Source organism: Staurois parvus, unplaced genomic scaffold (assembly GCF_062004578.1).
Source record: "Staurois parvus isolate SC_StPar_1 unplaced genomic scaffold, SC_StPar_1.0 ptg000436l, whole genome shotgun sequence".
In the NCBI taxonomy this organism is placed as follows: Eukaryota; Metazoa; Chordata; class Amphibia; order Anura; family Ranidae; genus Staurois; species Staurois parvus.
In genome coordinates this window covers 7,356,080-7,381,419 of record NW_028318232.1, presented here as the reverse complement: position 1 = coordinate 7,381,419, position 25,340 = coordinate 7,356,080, and the positions used below count along the sequence as shown (strand labels likewise).

At 40.6% G+C, this 25,340-nt stretch overlaps 1 protein-coding gene across 1 annotated transcript in view; it reads right to left on the bottom strand.

Annotated features, from left to right (window-relative positions):
* The window catches only part of LOC149454196 (uncharacterized), a 76,421-nt gene that overhangs the window by 13,557 nt on the left and 37,524 nt on the right, over positions 1-25,340 (bottom strand). The window contains exon 2 of the mRNA XM_089687727.1: positions 18,342-18,501. Coding sequence (XP_089543853.1) covers positions 18,342-18,501 — 160 coding nt within the window. The remainder of the gene's footprint in view (positions 1-18,341; positions 18,502-25,340) is intronic.

Below are 25,340 nucleotides of genomic sequence, written 5' to 3'. Positions count from 1 at the left end.
GCTAACCTGCACACAGTGGGATTAATGCCTACAGTATGGAATGAAGATGGGGTGGGACCTCTGCAGCTCCAATGAGGTCCCACCCCATGCAGGGGGAGCCCTGAACAACGCTTAATGGTTGTCAACAAAAGCCCTATATCTTGTTTAGGTACTGATTTGTTCTGTAAAAGGCACTGAGCCCTAAAACAGATGTTTGGCAATTAATAAGCGAATACAAAATCGACACCCTGCTTTGAACAGCTATTAAATGTGCACATACAGTGAGTTCACTTCGCCAAGACTGCATAGGTTAAATGTTCATTTGGCCGGGGGAGGGGGGGGTAGGTATATCGTGAAATACTTACAGTTGTGCTCAAAAGTTTTCATACCCTGACAGAAATCGTGAAATTTTGTTACGGATATTGAAAATATGACTGATCATGCCGAAAAACTGTCTTTTATTTAAGAATAGTGATAATACGAAGCCATTTTTTTTTTTTTTTTAAGTATCTTCGTATTGTGCTATTTGAAACAAACACACCATCTTTTTCCAGAGCAGCCTGTATTTCTCCTAAGGTTACCTGTGAGTTTTTCTTTGTATACCGAACAATTCTTCTGGCAGTTGTGGCTGTAATCTTTCTTAGTCTACTTGACCTTGACTTAGTAGCAGAAGATTCACAAATTTTCCACTTCTTAATAAGTGACTGAACAGTAATGACTGACATAGTTAAGATCTTTTATATCCTTTTCCATCTTTATAGAGTTCCATTACTTTGTTACACAGTTCTTTTGACAGTTTTTTTCTGCTCCCTATAGGTCAGTATCTAGTCTGCCCAATGCATTCATGTTCAGAACTCACTGACTATTTATAAATAGACAATGCAATTTAACCTCTTGCCGCCCAGCCACTGCATTAAAACGGTGGCAGGGCAGCACGGCTGCGCAAAAGCACGTTTTTAAACGTGTTCCACGCTCCCAAGGCTTTCGCGGGGGGGGGGGGGGCGCGCACCCCCCGCCGACCCGCGGCTCTCACCATTTGATCCCCGAAGGATCAATCATTCGGTTTCAGCCAGTGTTGTCCGGATGAAATCAGATGATCGGTCCCTGTCCTATCCTGTCCTGTGTTGACAGTTACACAAAACAGGATATGATGTCCATCAAACCCGCCCCGCAGGCCTGAGTACTTGGTGTCATTCTGGACTCCAACCTATCCTTCCAGCCCCAAGTCCAATCTTTAACAAACTCGTGCAGACTCCACCTCCGCAACATCGCCAAAATACGCTAACCCCAGAAACCATTAAACAGCTCATCCGCTCCCTCATCATATCACGACTCGACTACTGCAACTCCCTCCTCACTGGCCTGCCTCGCCGCTGGCTATCCCCGCTTCAGTCGATCCTGAATACGGCTGCCAGACTCATTCACCTTTCCAACCTCTCCATCTCCGCCACCTGCCAATCCCTCCACTGGCTTCCGATTGCGCAACGGATCAAATTCAAAATCCTAACACTGATGTACAAAGCTGTCCACCACACTGCCCCGAACTACATCACCGACCTAATATCCAAGTACCGCCCAGCATGCACACTCCACTCCTCACAAGACCTCCATCTCTCTAGTTCCCTGGTCTCCTCCTCCCATGCCCACCTCCAGGACTTCTCCAGGGTGTCACCCATCCTCTGGAACTCCCTACCCCAACCCATCAGATTATCACCTACTCTCCTCTCATTTAGGCGCACTCTGAAAACCTATCTCTTCAGGGAAGCATACCCCACCCCCTGCTAACCTGCCGACCTCCTCACTCTGCCTACCACTCCATCCCCCACAGCTATCTCCTCCTGTGCCACTATCCTCTGCCTCCTAGATTGTAAGCTCGAAAGAGCAGGGCCCTCAATCCCCTCATGTTTTGCATTGTATTGGTATTGTTCTGTCACATGTTCTGTCCCCCTTTGTAACGTACAGCGCTGAGCGAACCACTGGCGCTTTATAAATACTGTATAATAATAATAATGATGTCATTCTTCTCTGCCTGGGCACATTCTGTGCCAGAGAGAGAAGAAGACACAGTAAAAGTGAGTAAAACACTACACATTTACAGTTAGAACACACCTAGGTTACATTTAACCCCCTGATCGCCCCCCCAGTTAACCCCTTCACTACCCTGTCACCAGTGTCATTGATTACAGTGAACAGATATTTTTAATGATCACTGTATTAGTGTCACTGGTGACTTCCAATAGTGTTAGCGTCAGTTAGCGCCCCTCCCAGATAGCGTCAGATTACACAAGTAATCACATTTGACCCCTTGATTGCCAGAAACACGCTCACTTGCACGCTAAACCTCCATTGCTAGTATAGTGTCTGATTGGATCAATATCTTTGATCAGATCAGCACTATACCAGCGTTCACATTATTATAGTATCCCCGAAAATGCAGCGTTAGTGGGATCAGCCCCGACACCTGCCAGCACCTGCGTTTAGCCCCTACGCCCCCCCTTCTCCCCCAGCAAGTGCAGTGTCAGTAGATAACTGTCACTTGATACATTAAACCGCAGTGTTCACAGAATCAGGCCTGATCTCTGTTAGCACTTGTCAGTAAATTTTTTGTAGCGGTTCAAGCAGTCCCTGACAGCCAGGCGCTCTTTTTCCTGTGAGTCGCACTAGGTACCTATAAATTTAGTGGCCAAAATGTCCAAGCAAAGGTACACTAGTGAAGAGGCCTACAGGATTCTGAGCATGTCAGGTGAGAGCTAAGGGGAAGACTCCCTGACAGAATCAGGCTCAGAATACGAACCTATAGACAGCAGCGGCACCCTGACAGATAGCTCAGACGACAGAGAAGAGGTCCCTGCTAAGATCAGGCGTACCCGACCCCATTCCCAGGTTGCTGAGGTGGTACAAACGCATGATGACTCTCATATGCAGCAGAGTGCCAGTACTAGTGCCGCACTACCTTTTGGTGAACTGGCGAGCACCAGCGGCCTAGTCCATCCTGGTCTTATACATACCAGCACTGCAGTATCACTTGGTGACGTGGCGAGTCCCATAAGTGCAGTACAAGCTGGTGCGGTGGCGAGCACACGTAGTGTCCCGCGGCCACCAAGAATTTGCAGACAGGCCCGTAGAGCCCCTAGTATCCTTCCGGATGTGCTTGGAAATCCCAATTAGCAGCCCACAAATTCTGAAGCACACTTCCCCCATTCACTGCCCAACCCGGAATTCAGGTGGAAACAGCAAATTTAAATACTCTCGTTGATTTTTTTTTTAGCTGTTTTTCACAGATGATCTTTATGCCTTGATTGTGGATCAAAGCAATTTATATGCACGACAATTTATCGCCGCCAACCCAAATTCAAACCTTGCCAGACCAATCGCATGGAAACCCATTACGGTTTCCAAATTTAACGTTTTTTTGGGCCTAACCCTCAACATGGGCATTAATAAAAAAAAATCAATTGCGGTTGTATTGGTCCACAGACCCGCTTGTTCACATGTCCATGTTCTCTGCTGCCATGGTCAGGCATAGATATGAGACAATAATGCATTTTATGCACTTCAACGACAACACACTCAGTCGTCTTCGGGGTGACCCTGAATTTGACCGGCTCCACAAAATTCGGTCCCTCGTAATCACTTTAACCAAAAATTTGCCCAAAATTTAACCAAATTTAACCAAAATACATTCTGCTACTTCATCCAAGTATGGGGGTACCACATGTGAGAGACATTTTGGCAGTCTAGCCAAGTACAGTACCCCAAAATCCAATAAGCACCTTCAGGCTTTTAAAGGGCTTTATTTCCTCATTACACTTCCTGACTACCTATCACATTGTCAGAGGCCCTGGAATGCCAGAATAGCACCAACCCCCCCCCCCCCCCCCAAATGACCAATTTTTGGAAAGTAGACACCCCAAGGAATGTGATAAGAAGCATGATGAGTATTTTTCAGATCTCGTTTGTTGCCACAAGTTTTTGGAAAATGAAGAAAGAAAACAAAAACATTTTTTCTTAAATTTTTTTATATTTCAAAACCTTGTGAAAAAAAATGAGATCTGCAAAATACTTACTATGCCTCTTTTTAAATTGATTGGCGTGTCTACTTTCCAAAAAGGGGTCATTTGGGGGGGGGGGGGGGGTTGGTGCTATCCTGGCATGTCAGGGCCTTCAAAACCGTGATAGGCAGTGAGGAAGTGAAATGAAGAAGTTACGCACCTTCAGGCTTTCAAAGTGGTCATTGGATTTCAGGCTCCTGTATGTGGCTAGGCTCCCAAAAAGTCTCACACGTATGGTATCCTCATACTCGGTAGAAGTAGCAGAATGTATTTTGGGGTGTAATTCCACATATACCCATGGCTTGTGCGAGAAATAAATCATTTAAATGACAACTTTGTTTAAAAAAAAAAAAAGTTTTTGTCATTTTCCAGAAACTTGTGGAAAAAAAACAAATCTTCCATGGACACAATATGCCTCTCAGCAGATAGCTTAGGGTGACTACTTTCTGAAAAGGGGTAATTTGGGGGTGTTTGTTCTATCCTGGTATTTTAGCACCTCAAGAAATGTGATGGGCAGTCAGAAAGTAAAAGCTGTGTAAATTTCAAATTATCTATACCATAGTTTGTAGATGCTATAACTTTTACACAAAGCAATCAATATACACTTATTCTGATTTTTTTTACCAAAAACATGTAGCAGAATAAATTTTGGCCTAAATTTATGACGAAATTTGAGATTTTTGGATATTTTTTATGACGGAAATGAAAAAATATTGTTTTTTTTTTTCAAAATTCTGTTGTTTTTTTGTTTATAGCGCAAAAAATAAAAAAGCGCACAGGTGATCAAATGCCACCAAAACAAAGCTCTATTTGTGTGAAAGAAAGGACATAAATTTTGTTTGGGTGCAGCTTTGCATGACCGCGCAATTGTCAGTTAAACTAGTGCAGTGCTGTATAGCAAAAAATCGGATAAATTACAGTATATATACCATAGTTTGTAGACAGTATAACTTTTGCACAAAGCAATTAATATACACTTATTGGGATTTTTTTTACTAAAGACATGTAGCAGAATGCATTTTGCCCTAAATTTATGACTAACTTTGAGTTTACTATATATTTTTTATAGCCAAAAGTAAAATATACAGTTTTTTCAAAATTTTCGTGATTTTTTTTTGTTTATAGCGCAAAAAATAAAAAGCGCACAGGTGATCAAATACCGCCAAAAGAAAGCTCTATTTGTGTGAAAAAAGGACGTAACTTTCATTTATGTACAGCATTGCATGACCGCGGAATTGTCAGTTAAACTAGTGCAGCGCTGTATAGCAAAAAAAAGGCATAAGTTTTAGGGTACTTGTCTGCTAATTCACCGGATTTATTATTTTAATGCGTGTAAGGTGACCATTGTAATTAGCGCTGACGTCATTTCCATTATAAATCTGAAGAGAAAAGACGCCATGAATCTCAGAACATTCAGCTTTAGTTCATGACAAAGCTTCCAGTGTACAATTTCTGTAACAACGCGGGGTTTTGCACAATGGAAGGCGCTGTTCAAACAATCATGCCATGACTCTTTCGCTGAGCGATCGTCAAGATCGTTAGCGGTGCCATCAAAGTACATGTAAATAAGACATACCTCTTCGCAAAGGGACGTGGCTACAAGGTTTGTGACTGTCGTACCGCCAGATCATGCTTTTCATTTACTGTTGGTCTAAAGAGCTGACAAGCATCTCATTTTGTGATAGCGAGTTGGACATTGGTCATGATGCAACAATAGATTGGAATAATTATCTCCATGAGGTTTGTGCTAACTCTTTGATTCTAAATCCTGTAGTGATCGGCGGCCCTAATACAACCGTCGAAATAGATTAAAGTTTATTCTCCTGCCGCAAAAATCAGGTCGGAAGAGTCCTTCCACAACAATGGGTGTTCGGTGGTATATGTCGGGAAACAAATGAGTGTTTTATGTTTCCAGTGCAAGACCATACATCGGAAACATCGTTAAAGCGAACATCCTACCTGGAACAACAGTGATCTCAGATGAATGGGCTGCGTACAAGACGGTTAGTAGACAGGCTGGACTGACGCATTTAACCGTAAATCATTCACAGAACTTTGTGGATCCCGTGACCGGTGCCCATACTGAGAAAATCGAACGATCGTGGAAAGCGGCCAAGGAACGCAACAAACGCCATAATGGAATGCATAGACAAATGCTCGATTCATATATGTGCGAGTATATGTGGCGCTGCAGAGTTTGAGCCCGTAACTTCAATGTGTTCGACAGCATTCTCGGTGATATAGTGCAATTTTGCCCTCCATCGTGACCCACTTTACTGACATCCTAGCTAAGTAATTAGTTTTAAATAAAACTTTTAAACTATGTTAACTATATTGACAAGTTAATGAATCCGGTGAATTACTATGTTGATAAGTAAATAAATCCAGTGAATTAACAGACAAGTACCAATTACAGTATCTATACCATAGTTTGTAGATGCTATAACTTTCACACAAAGCAATCAATATACACTTATTGGGATTTTTTTTACCAAAAACATGTAGCAGAATACATTTTGGCTTAAATTTATGACTAACTTTGAGTTTACGATACATTTTTTATAGCTGAAAGTAGAAAATATGTTTTTTTTTTCAAAATTTTTGGGGTTTTTTTGTTTATAGCGCAAAAAATGAAAAATAAAATACCACCAAAAGAAAGCTCTATTTGTGTGAAAAAAAGGACGTAAATTTCGTTTTGGGTACAGCATTGCATGACCGCGCAATTATCAGTTGAATTAGTGCAGCGCCAAACAGCAAAAAAAAGGCCTGGTCATTAAGGGGGGTAAATCTTCAGGAGTGCAAGTGGTTAAAAAGCCACAGATGTGGGCAATAAACTTTTAATTGCCATTTTAACCTGTGTGTGTCTACACCAAGACCAAACATTCCAGGTTATGTAAACTTTTGATCAGGGACATTTGGGTAATTTTCTGTTATCATTATGATTTAAAAAAGGAGCCAAACAACTTTGTAATTATAAATGGCTTCATATGATCACTAACTTTAAATAAAAGACAGTTTTTTGGCATGATCAGTCATATTTTTAAGAACAATGCCAAAATTTCATGCATCACTCCACTGCCTGCCTGGTGGCAGCTCTCAGACAATCAGGTACAAGACAGGACCAGCAATCCTGCATTGTACACAAAGCACAGTGAGGGCCTCTGTAAATCCAGGGATGTGTCATACGGCAGAATAGAGTGCCAACTGCAGGGGGATTAAGGAATAAAATATTATAAATTTTTTCTTTGTTCCTAGCCATACAGACTAATGCAGTGCAGGAATGGGGGACCTTACTGCATCAGTAATTTTAAGAGCAGCCTAGAAGGTCTTTAGCAAGAATGTAGATCAGTGAATTGCAAATTATATCCAGTAAACGTACCACTGTGATAATGTCAGAACATTTATTCAGATTGCTTGTTCTTAATTTTACATTTCTTAATTTTACATAGTTTCTATCCATCAGATATATCACACTATTAAAGGAAAAGTTTACCTTTTGAAAACAAAATAATAAATGCACATTTTTTTGCAGGTAAAAACAATTGTAGATTTTTTTTTTTTCAAACGAGTGTTCAGAGCATTATACCCTCGATCAGTTAATCTCAGGTATAAATCTCAGGCTCCTGCATACTCTCAGGATAGCTGTCTGCCTGTACCTCCCATATGGACAGGCAGTTGAGAGCAAGAAGATCAATGAACTACAAGAGAAGAATGCTCACCAGCACCCTTGTAGCTCATTGGGGACTACAAGCTATCAGTCGCAATGGCTAACAATATTTGTAGCCTATTAATTCACTGGAAACTGTGAATGAATGACGTGGCCGTGTAGGTGGAGCCCCGCATGGCCACACTGTTTCCAAGTTATGACTGCAGATGTGGGGAGGAGATCTCCTCCCACTGTCAAAGGGAGGGGAGAGAAGGGGAGGATGCTGAACATGTTACTTGTAACATCCCGGATACAGGTGTAACATTTTCAGAAAGGTGAACATAGCCTTTAAGGGGTATGTAAAAAAAAACCCCAAAAAAACAAACTTTTTTTCTATATTTTCATAAAATGGGGAAGGATTAGAAGAAATAAGGGTAACTTTATAACAGCAACACAAACAAAAATAAAAATGCTTTTATTTTAAAGTATATGAGCCCCTTTCAGATTTATATTACTGTCCCCGGTTAGGGAGTTGTAATCCTTCCCAATTCTATGCAAAACTAGAAAACTAGAACCTTGACTTGACATACCCTATATGTACCTCTAGGAAGGAATATATACATACATAGTCCAAAAATTAGGTTTCTTCTTCATGGATCTAAATAGGGTCACTGTAGATTACAAAATATTTTTAGAATGCAATTTGTAAACTAATTAACTCCCCTTTTCTTACATTTACTGGAAAGTGGGAAGACTTTCCTGCATTAACCTGCCTTCTCACCATTTTTTGTTCTACATTGGAGAAAATCCATAAGGGATGTTAAAAAAACTCACAGAAATAGTTAAAATTAGAATGAACATTTCTGCCTTAGCATTTGACGCATTTGACGCGTTTCGAGGACTTGCCTCTTCCTCAGAGCCACTCTGTGTTGACCAAGCTGTTCTTTTATGATGTGCCTTGACTTTATTGTCGTTTGTGAGTACAACACCTATTTTATTTCTTATTAAACATTTTTTATGCTAATGCACTAGGCCTGTGCGCCCTCTCTTTGTTCTTTCCTCATTCAGTATATTTGGATTCCCCCAGTCTGTTGAGGGCAGCAAGGTGTGCATGTTCCAGGACATTCTTAACGTGGTTGTAGCCTGCATCGAGTCCATCCCCAAGCACAGGAGCATTTGTGTTTGCTGGTTCATTGTGTATAACTACCACCTAGTTAAAGATGAATTCCAGGTATGATATATTTTTACATAGTGACATTGGTCCAGTTTGTATATACACCATACCTGGCTGATGCCCCTGGAGGCTTGAAGTCACTGAAGTAGACACAGCTAATCCAGTGATCAGCACTTACTTTTGAGTCCTGCGGTGGGCAGCTGGCCTAATGCATTCTGAACATAGGCGGTCAGCTGCTCAGCACAGGTGTCATTCAGAGAATGCCAGCTTCCATATGCATGGCATATGCATATTAACATTGGTCCAAGCTGGTCTAATGTAACGGTTTAAAATAGCCATACCTGGAATTCTTTAAACCATAACCTGGGTAAAGAATAACCTTCACAGACACAAGAGCTGTGTCATTTGCTTTCGTTATACACCAAGTATACAAAGATGGGGTCCCAAAGGAAATCCAAGAATTATGTAAAATTAATATATATATACAGTTCTCTATAGGATTACAAGATCTTTTTTCATTCATTTTTCAATTTGACAATTATAATTTTGGATAATGATTGCCAGATATTAGCTCATGCTTTAAAGGTGTTGTTCAGAAAGTCAGTAATGTCAGTATGTGTGGAAACTTTGGGAACAATATTGACAGATTGGAGCACTGTGCAGGAAAACTAAAACTACTCTTTGATACAGAAGGGTGCCTATTATGCAGCTGCTAGGTTTTTTTATTGCCACCCTGCAACAGATGTATGTTGACTCTGGAAGTTGACATGAACCTCAAGATCTTAGAGATTAGTGACATTGAAACTATTTCCTGGTAATATAAAAGCTCTGTTTATGATCTCCGAGCAGCACACTCTGCATCAAGACATTTCACAAGTTTTATAAATGTTAAGACTTTCAGAGAACAGGGTAGGAAGAGGAGGGTGGGGATTTTAAATGAGGCGAAAATTAATAATCTCCTTTTAAATATGCTTATTGTATGACAGTTTCAGACTACAGTACCTTCTGAGTTACTAGACCAAGACATGCATGTAGCCAGTGAAGTCAGAACTTCAGTTCTCTGCTTTTCCCAGGCCTGCTAAAAATAAGCCATCTCACCCTCCTTATGTTATGCTGCCATTCAGCAAAGCAAAGGTAGGTGGACAACAAGAGTTCAAGGATTACTGTAAAAATATTCACAGTGCTGCTATCTAGGGCTTCATTCAAGAAATTTACCATCACTTCTTCCTACCTTCAAACAGTGGGACTATCTGAACAAAATAATAGCATTCCTTGGAATCCAGACTGTGTCCTGGTGCTGGCCAGGAGTTAGGACATTCGTTCCTGCACCCAGCTTTGTCACCATTGCTGTTCTGTCAATTGTCTCCTGTCTGACATGAGCACTATAGTTCCAGCAGAAGGATGTAGTGGCATAGGATGCAGAGCCTGGATAGGTATATAATCCACTGAACGACAATATCCCTCCACAGAAATCCATGTTTTCCACACTAATCTCACCAAACACCAGTGCCACTGTCTCTCTCCACAAAGCTTCAATGCAAATGTAATGGGGATGTAACATGGGGTACTCTCAGAAAGCTACAAAGCTCACACAACACACTGATCCTTTTCAGGTCCGGGCAGTCCGATTATCTGTCAACTGGCTATCTTCTCTACACAGGACATTGGGGGGAGCGCTGACCCCTGTGCCTCAAAGCTGTTTTGGAATAATCTTTGCTGGGCACCTCAAGTTCAATGAAAATAAAACCAAACCATTTTAAAGTTTCCTTTTGTAAAGGATTGCACCAGCAATCAGCAGATCGCTAGTGCCATGCAGGTCTCCTGCAGATTGTCAGTGTAATCTGTCTGCTCCTGATGATGTTATCTTTGACAAAACTAATAGGGAGGATACTGGACACACTCCACTAAGCATACTCAATCCCGACGTGGCCATCTTGGATTCTGGAACACGAGTTGTTTATATGATATGAAGTGCCTGGTTGTCATCTTTTCATTGTAAGTGCATTTACCACATTAAATTGATGTTTTAATCAGGATTACATTATGGAGAGTATGTCTTTTGGCAATATAGTTGAACACCCCTCCAAATCATTGGATTCAGGTGTTCCAATCACCTCCATTTCCACAGGTGTAAAAAAACAAGCACCTAGGCATCCAAACTGTTTCTACAAACATTTGTGGGTCGCTCTCAGGAGCTCAAGCGTGGTACCGTGATAGGTTGCCACCTGTGCAATAAGTCCATCCATGAAATTTCCTTGCTACTAAACATTCCACAGTCAATTATTAGTGGTATTATAACAAAGTGGAAGCCACTGGGAACAGCAACTCATAAAAGGACAGAGCGGGGTCAGCGCATGCTGAAGAGCACAGTGTGCAGAAGTTGCCGAGCAGCTGCATCCAAGCCTTACATCACCAAGTGCAATGCAAAGTGTCGGATGCAATGGTGTAAAGCACGCCGCTACTGGACTCTAGAGCAGTGGAGACATGTTCTCTGGAGTAACCAATCATGCTTCTCTGTCTGTCAATCCGATGGATGTGTCTGGGTTTGGTGGTTGCCAGGGAACGGAACTTGCCTGACTGCATTGTTTACACAGCTTCCAGCAGTTCCCCCTCAACATCCTTCTCCCTGTTAACCACTTGAGCTCCTGAGGATTTACCCCCCTTAATGACCAGGCCTCTCTTTGCTACTCGGCGCTGCACGAATTCATCTGATAATTGCGCGGTAATGCAATGCTGTACCCAAACAAAATTTACGTCCTTTTTTTCACACAAATAGAGCTTTCTTTTGGTGGTATTTGATCACCTGTGCGCTTTTTATTTTTCACGCTATAAACAAGAAAAGACCAAATATTTTGTAGAAAAACAATATTTTTTACTTTTAGCTATAAAAAATATATAGTAAACTCAAAGTTAGTTATAAATTTAGGCCAAAATGTATTCTGAAACATGTTTTTGGTAAAAAAAAATCCCAATAAGTGTATATTAATTGCTTTGTGTGAAAGTTATAGCGTCTACAAACTATGGTATAGATACTGCAATTTACGCCATTTTTTTTGCTATACAGCGCTGCGCTAGTTTAACGGACAATTGCGCGGTCATGCAATACGGTACATAAATGAAATGTCCTTTTTTTCACACAAATAGAGCTGTGCACTTTTTATTTTTGGTGCTATAACCAGAAAAAGTTTTGAAGAAAAAAAATTTTTTTTGAAAAAAAACAATATTTTCTCATTTCAGTCATAAAAAATATCCAAAAAAAACTAAAATTTCGTCAAATTTAGGCCAAAATGTATTCTGCTACATGTTTTTGATTAAAAAATTCCCAATAAGTGTATATTAATTGCTTTGTGTGAAAGTTATAGCGTCTACAAAATATGGTATAGATAATGGAATTTACACAGCTTTAACTTTGACTGCTTATCACATTTCTTGAGGTGCAAAAATACCAGGATAGTACAAACACCCTCAAATTACCCCTTTTCGGAAAGTAGACACCCTAAGCTATCTGCTGAGAGGCATATTGAGTTCATGGAAGATTTATTTTTTTTCCACAAGTTTCTGGAAAATGACAAAACATTTTTTTTTTTTTTTTTTACACGAAGTTGTCATTTAAATGATTTATTTCTCGCACAAGCCATGGGTATATGTGGAATTACACCCCAAAATACATTCTGCTACTTCTACCGAGTATGGGGATACCACGTGTGTGAGACTTTTTGGGAGCCTAGCCACATACAGGAGCCTGAATTTCAATGACCACTTTGAAAGCCTGAAGGTGAGTAACTTCCTCATTACACTTCCTCACTACCTATCACAGTTTCAAAGGCCCAAACATGCCAGGATAGCACCAAACCCCCACATGACCCCTTTCTGGAAAGTAGACACCCCAAGGAATTTAAAAAGAGGCATGGTGAGTATTTTGCAGATCTAATTTTTTCTCACAAGGTTTTGAAATATAAAAAAAAATAGAAAAAATATGTTTTTGTTTTTTTTCTTCATTTTCCAAAAACTTGCAACAAATGAAATCTGCAAAATACTTACTGTGCTTTTTAACAAATTCCTTGGGGTGTCTACTTTCCAAAAAGGGGTCATTTGGGGGGGTTAGGTGCTATCCTGGCATTTCAGGGCCTCCAGAACTGTGATAGGTAGTCAGGAAGTGTAATGAAATAAAGCCGTTTTAAAGGATTTATTGGATTTTTGGGTCCTGTACTTGGCTAGACTGCCAAAACGTCTCTCACATGTGGTACCCCCATACTCGGGAGAAGTAGCAGAATGTATTTTGGGGAGTAATTCCACATATACCCATGGCATGTGTGAGCAGTAAATCATTTAAGTGACAATTTTGTGTAAAAAAAATATATATATATTTTTTGTCATTTTCCAAAAACTAAAATTCTTCTATTGATTCAACATGTCTCTCAGAAAATAGTTTGGGGTGTCTACCTTCCAAAAAGGGGTCATTTTGGGGTGTGGGGGTGTTTTATGCCCAGCATTAGAAGTTTATGCCACACATCACTCACTCTTCTAACCACCTGAAGACCAAGCCTGACACTTTTTGTTTACATGAAAAAAAAAATCTGTATTTTTTACTAGGAAATTAATTTAAACCCCCAAACATTATATATTTTTTTAAAACAGACACCCTAGTGACTAAAATGGTGAGTACTACAATTTTTTATGGCACATAGTACTCATACAGCGATTTTTCAAAAGCAAATTAAATAAAAAAAAAAAAAAACTTTTTTTACTTTTAATGCACAAAAACACAATATATTGGTCAATTATTTAGTAAAATATAAAAGATAATGGTATACCGAGTAAATAGATACCAAACATGACATGCTTTAAAACGCATGCCTCGTGCAATGGCGAGAATCTGCAAACATTTTTAATATCCATAGGCAACGCTTTAAAAGCCTTTAAAGCTACCATTTTAGATTTACAGAGGAGGTCTAGTGTTAGAATTACTGCCCTTGATCTGACATTCATGGCAATACCTCACATGCATGGTGCAACCGCTGTTTACATACCAGCACAGGGTCAGGGCTTGTGCACACAGGTGTGCGCGCATGGGAGGGGCGATTTTTTTTTTTATTTTGATTCTTTTTTTATTATTTTTACATTTGTACCTTTCATTTTTTTTTGCTTTGATCACTTCTAATGCTATAACAGGGAATGCACATATCCCCTATAACTTCAATGGGCATTGTCATATATTCTTTTTTGAGAAATCTGGGGTCTATCAGACTCTAGATATCTCCTCTGCCCTTACATTATCTAATCAAACCAAAATTGGTGTGATCAGATGCTTTCCCAATTTACAAATGGCGCTGTTTATATCCTGCGAAACTGAAGTGATGAAATGCTTGTAGCTTCTGAATTCTTAAGCTATAGAGATGGTTGGCACCATTCTGGTCTCCAATCAGCTCTATGGTCAGCTGGCAGAAACACCGGCTGCATTCTCAGGTTCCCCCAATGGCACGAGACTGCCCGAGAAGGCCGTGGAAGGCAGCAGGGGAGGGGGCATCACTTCCCACTGCTTGTAAAAGCAATCCTGCAGCTAATTAGCCACTAGGATTGCTTTTACATGAAAGACGATCGCCGGCTGAAAAAAACCATACCAGGATGATGCCTGCAGCTGTAGGCATCATCCTGGTATAACCAAAGTCCAGTAATGTACCAGTACGTTGCTGGTCCTTGTTGGGTATATATACTATGTTCTTTTTTTTTTGTATGCAGCCTGTGGACTGAATGACAAAAATGAGAAGAAATCTCTGCCAGAAAAAGTGTGTGGTATGCCCACCATTAGAATATACCACCCTGCATCCACCCACTTCTAATGGTGGGCACACATTAGGTCACACTTTGTCACAAGCGCCAGTTCCAAGATTGAACAAATGTCTAAATAGTGGCACACTTGAATAAAAATTGTCCACGTATAAGTGGTACCCCATATGGAAAAAGGATGACACCAAGTCCCAAACTATCTTGTCACTGCTCCCCATGTAGTCTGGGCATCCAGGGGGCTCCACGTGACTATCTTTTCCCTCATAAATCCAAAACTTATACGTATAGCCGGTTGTCCTCTCACAGGTCTTCTACATCTTGACCCCATATCTGGAAGGCTTGCTGGGGAGAAATTGTTTGAATGCAAGACGGCCAGAAAAATTAATGAGGGACTCATCAACGCAGATTTTTTGCTGGGGAGTATAGACATCTGCAAATTCATAAAAGGGTTTTATTGAGAAAAAACACAAGAGGGCGCACTCTCCTAGTACATTACCGTGATGACAGATTTATTAAAAGATAATTCACAAATGTATACTCACAAACAAACCATAAAAACAGACATAGAAGCAGATATTTCCGTCTCAGACAGTGGGGTCCTGTTCCATAAGTAACCAATAGGAATATCTTACATGTTTCGGGAGATGAACTCCCTTCCTTAGAGCTGAATCAAATGAAAGTGCCAATGCCCCATATATAGAGGAAATCACATGTGTTAGCCATCACCACACCCAATCCACAAGGAGAAGGAGGGGCCCACTAAGGACCGCCCAGTGTAATCGCCCACAGCAGTGAGACTGACAGGATCACAACTACCTTTGGATCACTCGCTCAGTGGCAACAAATGGACATATGCCATGCTGCATGGATATGAAAAGTGTTTGCGATTGCCGTAATATAAAATGCCAAATCATGCAGCAAATATATAACTGAAAAAAGTGACCAATGTCTATTTCCACATGTGTCATGAACGAATACCTGTGGCACCTTACTGGTAAGTTGATACTCTGTACAGGCATGCTGGATAATAGATCGCCTCATAAGATCACATGCCGTCACCTGAAGCACCAGCCAAAGAGCTAATGCTACGAGCCATGCGCCAGGATTGCATCCTTGCTAGTGTGCATGCGCTCACATGACAAGCAGAAGCACACGAGCTGCTGCTAGCCAGCCAGAGGATGGTGACAGGTAGCGCAATGGAAGTGTGTCATCACGGACACGCACGCGCTCCTGTGTGTCCAAGATGTGATATATGTATATTTGTGCTTTATATAGCTTTTATGCTATTTTTAATATGTCCCTGGGTGCCGTGCTGGTGCCATGTGTCTAGATGAAATCCGGGTGGTTCCTCCCCTTCCACTCCTCCTCTTTTGATGTCCACTGTAGACACATCCCAGCTTTATTTTTTTCCCTTCAGGCACCACTTCTGCCTGTTGTTCGGGCAGGCCATCGCCTGTAGGCAGGAGTGCACATGCGTGTCCGAAATGACGTACTTCCGGTGCGCTGCCTACCACCATCCTCGAGCCAGCTAGCAGCGGCACGCGCACTAGCAAGGATGCACTCCCATGCGCATGGCCCATAGCACTAGATCTTTGGTAGGTGCTTCAGGCACTGATATGTGATCTTATACGGTGATCTATTATCCAGCACGTTTGTACTGAGTATGCACTTACCAGTAAGTTGCCACAAGTACACTGCTCAAAAAAATTAAAGGAACATTTTGAAAACCCATCACATCTCAATGGGAAAAATATCATGCTGGATATCTATACTGATATGGACTTGGTAATGTGTTAGGAACATAAGGATGCCCCATTGTTTGAAAGTCACCCCGAAAATCAAAGTGAAAAAATAATGCAGCAGGCTAGTCCATTTTGCTGAAATTTCATTGCAGCAACTCAAAATGGTACTCAGTAGTTTGAATGGCCCCCGCATGCTTGTATGCATGCCTGGAAACATTGGGGCATGCTCCTAATGAGGCGACGGATGGTGTCCTGGGGCATTTCCTCCCAGATCTGAACCAGGGTATTACTGAGCTCCTGTACAGTCTGAGGTACAACCTGGCGGCGTCGGATGGACCAAAACATGATATCCCAGAGATGTTCTATTGGATTTAGATCAGGCGAGCATGGGGGCCATTCAATGGTATCAATTCCTTCATCCTCCAGGAACTGCCTGTATACTCTCGGCACATCAGGCCGGGCATTGTCATGCACCAGGAGGAACCCAGGACCCGCTGCACCAGCGTAGGGTCTGACAATGGGTCCAAGGATTTCATCCCGATATCTAATGGCATTCATGGTGCCATTGTCTAGCCTGTAGAGGATTGTGCGTCCCTCCATGGTAATGCCTCCCAGATCATCACTGACCAACCACTAAAACGGTCATGCTGAAAAATGTTACAGGCAGCATAACGTTCTCCACGGCTTCTCCAGACCCTGTCACGTCTGTCACATGTGCTCAGGGTGAACGTGCTCTCATCAGTGAAAAGCACAGGGTGCCAGTGGCGGAACTGCCAATTCTGGTGTTCAATAGCAAATGCCAATCGAGCTCTATGGTGCTGGGCAGTGAGCACAGGGCCCACTAGAGGACGTCGAGCCCTCAGGCCACCCTAATGAAGTCTGTTTCTGATTGTTTGGTCAGAGACATTCACACCAGTAGCCTGCTGGAGGTCATTTTGTAGGGCTCTGGCAGTGCTCATCCTGTTCCTCCTTGCACAAAGTATTTTTCCAATAGCTGTAAATTTGATAGATCTTTGCCTAGTATTTTTTATCTTTCGCTGGCTGTTTAATTTAAGGTTTTAATCAGAATTCAAATTTTATCCACTTTTTTTTCCTCTGCAAAGCAGGGAGTAAAAATCAGAAAATTGCATAGTAAAACAGCACATGATACACAGAGTAAACATTGTTAGGCACACATTTAACCCCATGATCACCCTAGATGTTAACCCCTTCCTAGCAAGTGTCATTAGCACAGTGACAGTATATATCTTTAGCACTGATCACGAATAGTGTCACTGGATATGTCAGGTGGCAGTTAGTCAATTCCCCCACCACCAGTTAGTGTCAGATTGACCATCGTACTATCGCAGTCCCACTATAAGTCACTGATTGCTGCCATTACTAGTATAAAAAATTAAAAATTCCAGTTATTGGGATTATTTTATTGAAGACATAGCAGAATACATTTTGGCCAAAATATATAAAGAAATTAGATTTTTTTTTAATTTTTTGTTGGATATCTTTTAAAGCAGAAAGTAGAAAATATTAGGTTATTTTCCAAATTTTCTGTCTTTTTTCATTTACAAAGCAAAAAAAATTAAAAACCCAGTGGTGATCAAATACCACCAAAAGAAAGCTTTATTTGTGCCGAACTGCAAAAAATGGCCTGGTCATGAAGGGGGTACAATCTTCTGGGGCTGAAGTGCATATTAGGTGCTGAAAGTTCCTCTTATTTGCACCTGAGCAGTAGTTTTTTTCTTATCAAATATAAAGGCAACTCCATGATTTCTCATAAATAAACCCAGCCCCCTGACCCAAATTAATAAAAAAAAATACCAAATTAGCAACAAACCAGATATGGGCATTCCAATACAAATTTTGATATGGCAATGAGCATTTTACTGTAAGCAAGGAAATATACACACATCATATTTCAGACAAGATTAGAATGATATAGGTTTGTGGGAGAAACAGCTACTCACTTGTTCAAAATACACATGAACTGGGTCTGATTTAATTCATTTCCAGGGAGTATAGCGCAATACCGGTTGGTGCATGTTCCTGAGCAGAACAAAAAGCAGGACTGAGCTTGTTGGAGAGTGAAGTCTGGACGCACATAAGGGGCACAGTCATCTGCCCAAACTGAAAAAAGAAAACAAAATTGTTGGTTTAATAGTATTTATTCATTACAAGTATTTATATAGGACTGTCAGTTTACACACCACCTTATATACTGTACATTCACAGTTACATACAGTGGATATAAAAAGGTCAGGTTTAACCCCTGTTAAAATGTCAGGTTTCTGTGATGTAAAAAAATGAGACAAAGATAAATTATTTTAGACCTTTTTCCACAGCGTGGAGTGTGATCAGGGATTATTATAATTTTTTTTTTTTACACTTTGCATGGCAGGAGCAATAAAGATTGCTCTGCAATGCAATGCTTCCTTTGAACGGTCATGAATGGGTTAGGTTCATGGCAGTACAAAATTAACTGTGATTGGCTCCAGCCTTTCACATGGTACAGGGTACTGTGATTGGCCCATGTACCATGTGAGAGCTGTGGGCCAATAATAGCTTTCCAGGAACAGTAGCAAAGCTGTTATGAATCAGATTGATTAATAATTGCTTTGCTAGCAGTGTGATTTACAAACCCCTGTTAAAATGTCAGGTTTCTGTGATGTAAAAAAATGAGACAAAGATAAATCAAAGAAGTAATTACAGAACCTTTTACACCTTTTAATGTAACCTTTAAACTGCACAACTCAGTTGAACAACAAACTGAAATATTTTAGGTGGAGGAAAGTAAAAATAAAAAACTAAAATAATATGGTTGCATAAGTGTGCACACCCTTAAACTAATACTTTGTTGAAGCGCATCTTGATTTTATTACAGCACTCAGTCTTTTTGGGTATGAGTCTATCAGTATGACACATCTTGACTTGGCAATATTTACCCACTCTTCCTTGCAAAAACACTCCAAATCTGTCAGTTTGCGAGGGCATCTCCTGTGCACAGCCCTCTTCAGTTCATCCCACAGATTTTTGATCGGATTCAGGTCTGGCTAGGCCATTCCAAAACTTTAATCTTCTTCTCGTAAAACCTATAAATTGTACAACCCAATTGAAAAACAATCTGAAATATTTTAGGGGAACACAGTGAAGAGTCACCAAGTGGAGAAAATATGGCGCAACAGTGACATTACCAAGAACAGGATGTCCCTCCAAAATTGATAAAAAGACGAGAAAAAAAAACTGGTCTGGGAGGCTGTCAATAGACCTACAGCAACATTAAAGGAGCTACAGGAATATATGGCAAGTACAAGTACTGGCTGTGTGGTACATGTGACAACAATTTCCCATATTTTGCATATGTCTGGGCTATGGGTTCTTAAAAAAAAAAAAAAAAGCCCGGTTAAATTTTGCAAAAACACATCTAAAGTCTCCCAAAAGCATGTGGGAAAATGTGTCATGGTCTGATGAAACCAAGGTTGAACTTTTCGAAAAGAGATGTTTGGTGTAAAAAAACTGCACATCACCAAAAGAACACCATACCCACAGTGAAGCATGGTGGTGGCAGCATCATGCTTTGGGGCTGTTTTTCTTCATCTTTCAGCATGACAACGACCCAAAGCATACATCCAAATCAACAAAGGAATGGCTTTACCGGAAGAAGAAGATTAAAGTTTTGGAATGGCCCAGCCAGAGCCCAGATTTGAATCCAATCAAAAATCTGTGGGGTGATCTGAAGAGGGCTGTGCACAGGAGATGCCCTCACAATCTGACAGATTTGTAGTGTTTTGGCAAGGAAGAGTGGGCAAGTATTGCAAAGTCAAGATGTGCCATGCTGACATACTCATACCCAGACTGAGTGCTGTAATAAAATCAAAAGGTGCTTCAACAAAGTATTAGTTTAAGGGTGTGCACAATTATGCAACCATATTATTTTAGTTTTGTTTTTTTTTTACTTCCCTCCACCTAAAAGATTTCAGTTTGTTGTTCAACTGAGTTGTACAGTTTATAGCTTACATTAAAAGGTGGAAAAAGTTCTGAAATTATTTATCTTTGTCTCATTTTTTTACATCACAGAGACCTGACATTTTAACAGGGGTGTGTAGACTTTTTATATCCACTGTAGTTGGTAAGGCTGAATAAAGAAACCAGTCCTTCCAGTTCAACCTGAGGGTGTGTGTGTTTATGTCACTACCATTATCGATATCCCTGTACATTCTGTTCGCTGAGAAACACATCTAAGATTTTTGGGAATTAATCTGTTCTCGCTATTGACACTGCCAACTGTGGAAAGGAGTTCCACATCTTTACTGCTCTAAACAGTAAAGAATACCTTGAATCGTTTAAGATTGAACATATTCTCATCCAGCTTTAATGTGTGCTACGCATCTTCTTTAGAGACCTTAGATTTAATAGTTTTCTCCCAATGATAGTCACCATTTAAAGATTTATATATTGCGATCAATTCCCCTCTTAAGCACTTCTTCTCCAATGAGACCATGTTTTACTTTTGTAGTTTTTCCTCATGACTGAGGTTCTCCCACTAGCCCTGTTAGTTTTGATTCCCTTCTCTGGACTTTCTCCAGTTTAAGGACATCCTTCCTGAGGATTGGTGAGCAAAACTGGACTGCATACTCAAGATGTAGCCAAACCACAGTTTTATAAAGCTGAGTAGAATTATAATTTTATCTCTTCGATAAATATTATTTTTAATGCATGATAGTCTGCTACTTTGGGTACGGGGGTGCCCATACCCACGCACCAAAGCCAATGGGACCTAATGAGTTTACCTAATTTTCCTAAAGAAAGAGATCAAGTACATATTGTCCATTCCTTCTTCAAAAGCGATATCATAAGAGAGAGGATAAACAACCTCTTATTGTGTTATCAAAGGCACACCAGTTTTTATCAGTAATGGTCCAATCAGGGAAAATAATTTAACAGCAATATACTGCTTGTATTAAGAGACTATTACAGCATGTCCCTATCCTCATCGTGGTAAGTCGTATATCCACGATAAGTATAGTTATTCATCTTATTAAGTGATCCATCCAAAGCGTAGCTGAGTTAAATATAATATTCATCCATCAGCGTTTTTAGCTTCCCTGTTCAACAATGTTATCTCTTCAAACATCCATTCTCATTGTTCACTATATGCATGTACATATACAGTCATTCATAGAAGAGGCCATTTCCCAATTTGTCCGGAACTGGAGACTGCAGATATACGCTATTTCTAAAAGGGAAGGGGGGATTGGCTTTCTAGCTCTATACACTGTATCTCAGAGTTCACCCATAACTCCTAACGCCGCTTTCCAGGAAGGAATTATGCATGAGTAGGCATATTGATGTTATATTGATCACAATCAATATCAAAAGGATAGGCAAAGGTTGCTTGAACTAAATCCTCTAAATAAGTATAAAGTGCTCTAAATCATATCCAAAATAAGAGTGCTCAGACCCAAAAAAAGAAAAAATAACCTCAACATGTTTTGCTCCTACAATGGAGGAGTTAATATGTATGCACCCCATATTGTGTCAAGCAAAAAGCACACGGTTTTCAGACGCATGAGAGGTAGAGGGAATGCAAGAAGCAGATCCCAAAAAACACCCTCTAGTAGCCAAGGGGATTTTTTAGGTACCCCTGGACAACGGCTCAGGAACAGAGACCAATGGGGATAATACAGGGGCCAGAAGGGGCCTACCAAATCCCAGGTAGATCATGATCTGGGCAATAGTAATATGGATCTCCAGATTTATAACTTAGATATACAACTATCACCAAATCACATTGCTGTGTTAAAAAAGGAGGGTTGTCTTTTGTCCCCATTCATGATTTAGATGTGTTTGAATAGGTGAAGGATATTAACCTCTTTGCCAGAAAACTAGTTTTGAGGAAGGAATTCAAGAACAGACATAACACAGATACCACAGATGAAAACATCAAGGGATATTGAGATGTTGAAACTCTTGGAATCATTACAAAATGAAAATGAGGGGAGACATGTGGGGATTGAGGGCCCATTTACATCTCTAAGGGTAGATACAACTACACACTTCCCATACCACAGGGTACTCAAATGCAACAGTTCATAAAATGAGTGGAACAAGAATTAACATCTTTAAGTACCAAAATACATGGAGATAAAAGAAAAGTTCTACAATCTCACTTATCCCAAATAGAAAGCAGTACAGGACCTAAAAATAATTAAGAGCTGATTATAAAACCTGGAGATAAGGGTGGTAATATAGTATTGATGAACAGGAATTTTTACCTTAAGATGTGTTATGATATGCTGAGTAAAGAGGACAATTATGAGGTCCTAGTTGGAGACCCTACTCAGGAATATCTAGCTACTTTAAAACACATCTTAGAAGATGCCAAATCAATGAAAATTGTATCAAAAGATGAAACTTTTAAAATAGAAAGTACTCGATTGTTTGAACAATTTAAGAAAAGGGGATACAAAACATTGCATCTTAAAAAATCTTTTGATCAGGTAAAAAGCATCCCTAGAGAACAGCTTCTTGTTCCCAAAAGGATTAAAAGGAGGAAGGTGAAATGAGGGTACTAGGAACATATTGTTGACAACCAGGGCAGATCTATAATATTTTAAAGAAGTATTGGCATATATTGCTTGACGATAAAGATCTATCAAAGATGCTATCAAATGCTCCCATGTTTACATATCCAAAAGGAAAAAGTCTGCAAGACTTGTCATACAGAAAGAATATTTCAGCCACGGCAAACACATGTGACTGCCAGACAAACCTATGGCCATAGATGTGGCCATTGTAAGGCTTGTACCTATGTCCCCAAGGTAAAAGAATTCCTCAATCAGAAAAACGTTGAAATTATCACCATTAAAAATTTTTTGAATTGTAGCATGGAAGATGTAATCTATGTGGCAAAATGTCCCTGCCCTATATATATATGTTGGAAAAATGATTTGTCAATTAAGACGTAGAATATTGGAGGATGTCATCAACCGTAACCACTTCCCCTCCAGAGAATTTACCACCCTTCCTGACTAAGCCATTTTTTGCAATACGGCGCTGCTTTACTTTAACTGACAATTGCACGCTCTTGCAATGCTGCACCCAAATGAAATTACAGTATTTCACAGAAGTGAGTACACCCCTCACAGGTTTGTAAATATATTATATCTTTTCATGTGACAACACTGAAGAAATGACACTTTGCTACAATGTAAAGTAGTGAGTGTACAGCTTGTAGAACAGTGTAAATTTGCTGTCCCCTCAAAATAACTCAACACACAGCCATTAATGTCTAAACCGCTGGCAACAAAAGTGAGTACACCCCTAAGTGAAAATGTTCAAATTGGGCCCAACGTGTCAATATTTTCCACCATTATTTTCCAGCACTGCCTTAACACTCTTGGGCATGGAGTTCACCAGAGCTTCACAGGTTGCTGCTGGAGTCCTCTTGCACTCCTCCATGACGACATCACGGAACTGGTGGATGTTAGAGACCTTGCGCTCCTCCACCTTCTGTTTGAGGATGCCCCACAGATGCTCAATAGGGTTTAGGTCTGGAGACATGCTTGGGCAGCCCATCACCTTTATCCTCAGCTTCTTTAGCAAGGCAGTGGTCGTCTTGGAGGTGTGTTTGGGGTCATTATCATGTTGGAATACTGCCCTGCTGCCCAGTCTCCAAAGGGAGGTGATCATGCTCTGCTTCAATATGTCACAGTACATGTTGGCATTCATGGTTCCCTCAATGAACTATAGCTCCCCAGTGCCGGCAGCACTCATGCAGCCCCAGACCATGACACTCCCACCATCATGCTTGACTGTAGGCAAGACACACTTGTCTTTGTACTCCTCACCAGGTTGCCGCCACACATGCTTGACACCATCTGAACCAAATAAGGTTAACTTGGTCTCATCAGACCACAGGACATGGTTCCAGTAATCCATGTCCTTAGTCTGCTTGTCTACAGCAAACTGTTTGCGAGCTTTCTTGTGCATCATCTTTAGAAGATGGGGATGACAGCCATGCAGGCCAATTTGATGCAGTGTGCAGCAAATGGTCTGAGCACTGGCATACTGCTGAGAGCCTGAGCCAGCCGCTACCGCCCTCTCCACAGCCCAGCGCACCAGTGGAGGACAGGAGGGGCAGAACAGAGCAGAGAACTGAGAGATCAGTGGAGTCTGATCACTCAATACTTGAGCCAGCGGGGGACAGATGAAGCATTGGATCAATGCTGCATCCACTTAGGGGAGTTTTTTTCCCGAACCCATACTTCTCTTTTAATTGTAAAAAAAAGGATTTGTGAGGTACTGTATCAAATACCTTAGTGAAATCTAGGTACACTGTGTCCACAAGTCCTCACTGATCCAAATTCCAGCTCGACTCTTCATAAAGTATTAAAAGGTTTATCTGGCAAGAACAGTCTTTCATAAACCCATATTGGTTACTACTGACAATATTTTAATTTCCAATTCTTTGATATGGTCCCTTATCATTTCTTCCATTAGTTTACATACTGTACTATTGATTTTAGGCTGACTGGCCAGCAGTTTCCTGGTATATATACAGTCAGGTCCATAAATATTGGGACATCGACACAATTCTAACATTTTTGGCTCTATACACCACCACAATGGATTTGAAATGAAACAAACAAGATGTGCTTTAACTGCAGACTGTCAGCTTTAATTTGAGGGTATTTACATCCAAATCAGGTGAACGGTGTAGGAATTACAACAGTTTGCATATGTGCCTCCCACTTATTAAGGGACCAAAAGTAATGGGACAATTGGCTTCTCAGCCGTTCCATGGCCAGGTGTGTGTTATTTCCTCATTATCCCAATTACAATGAGCAGATACAAGGTCCAGAGTTCATTTCAAGTGTGCTATTTGCATTTGGAATCTGTTGCTGTCAACTCTCAAGATGGGATCCAAAGAGCTGTCACTATCAGTGAAGCAAGCCATCATTAGGCTG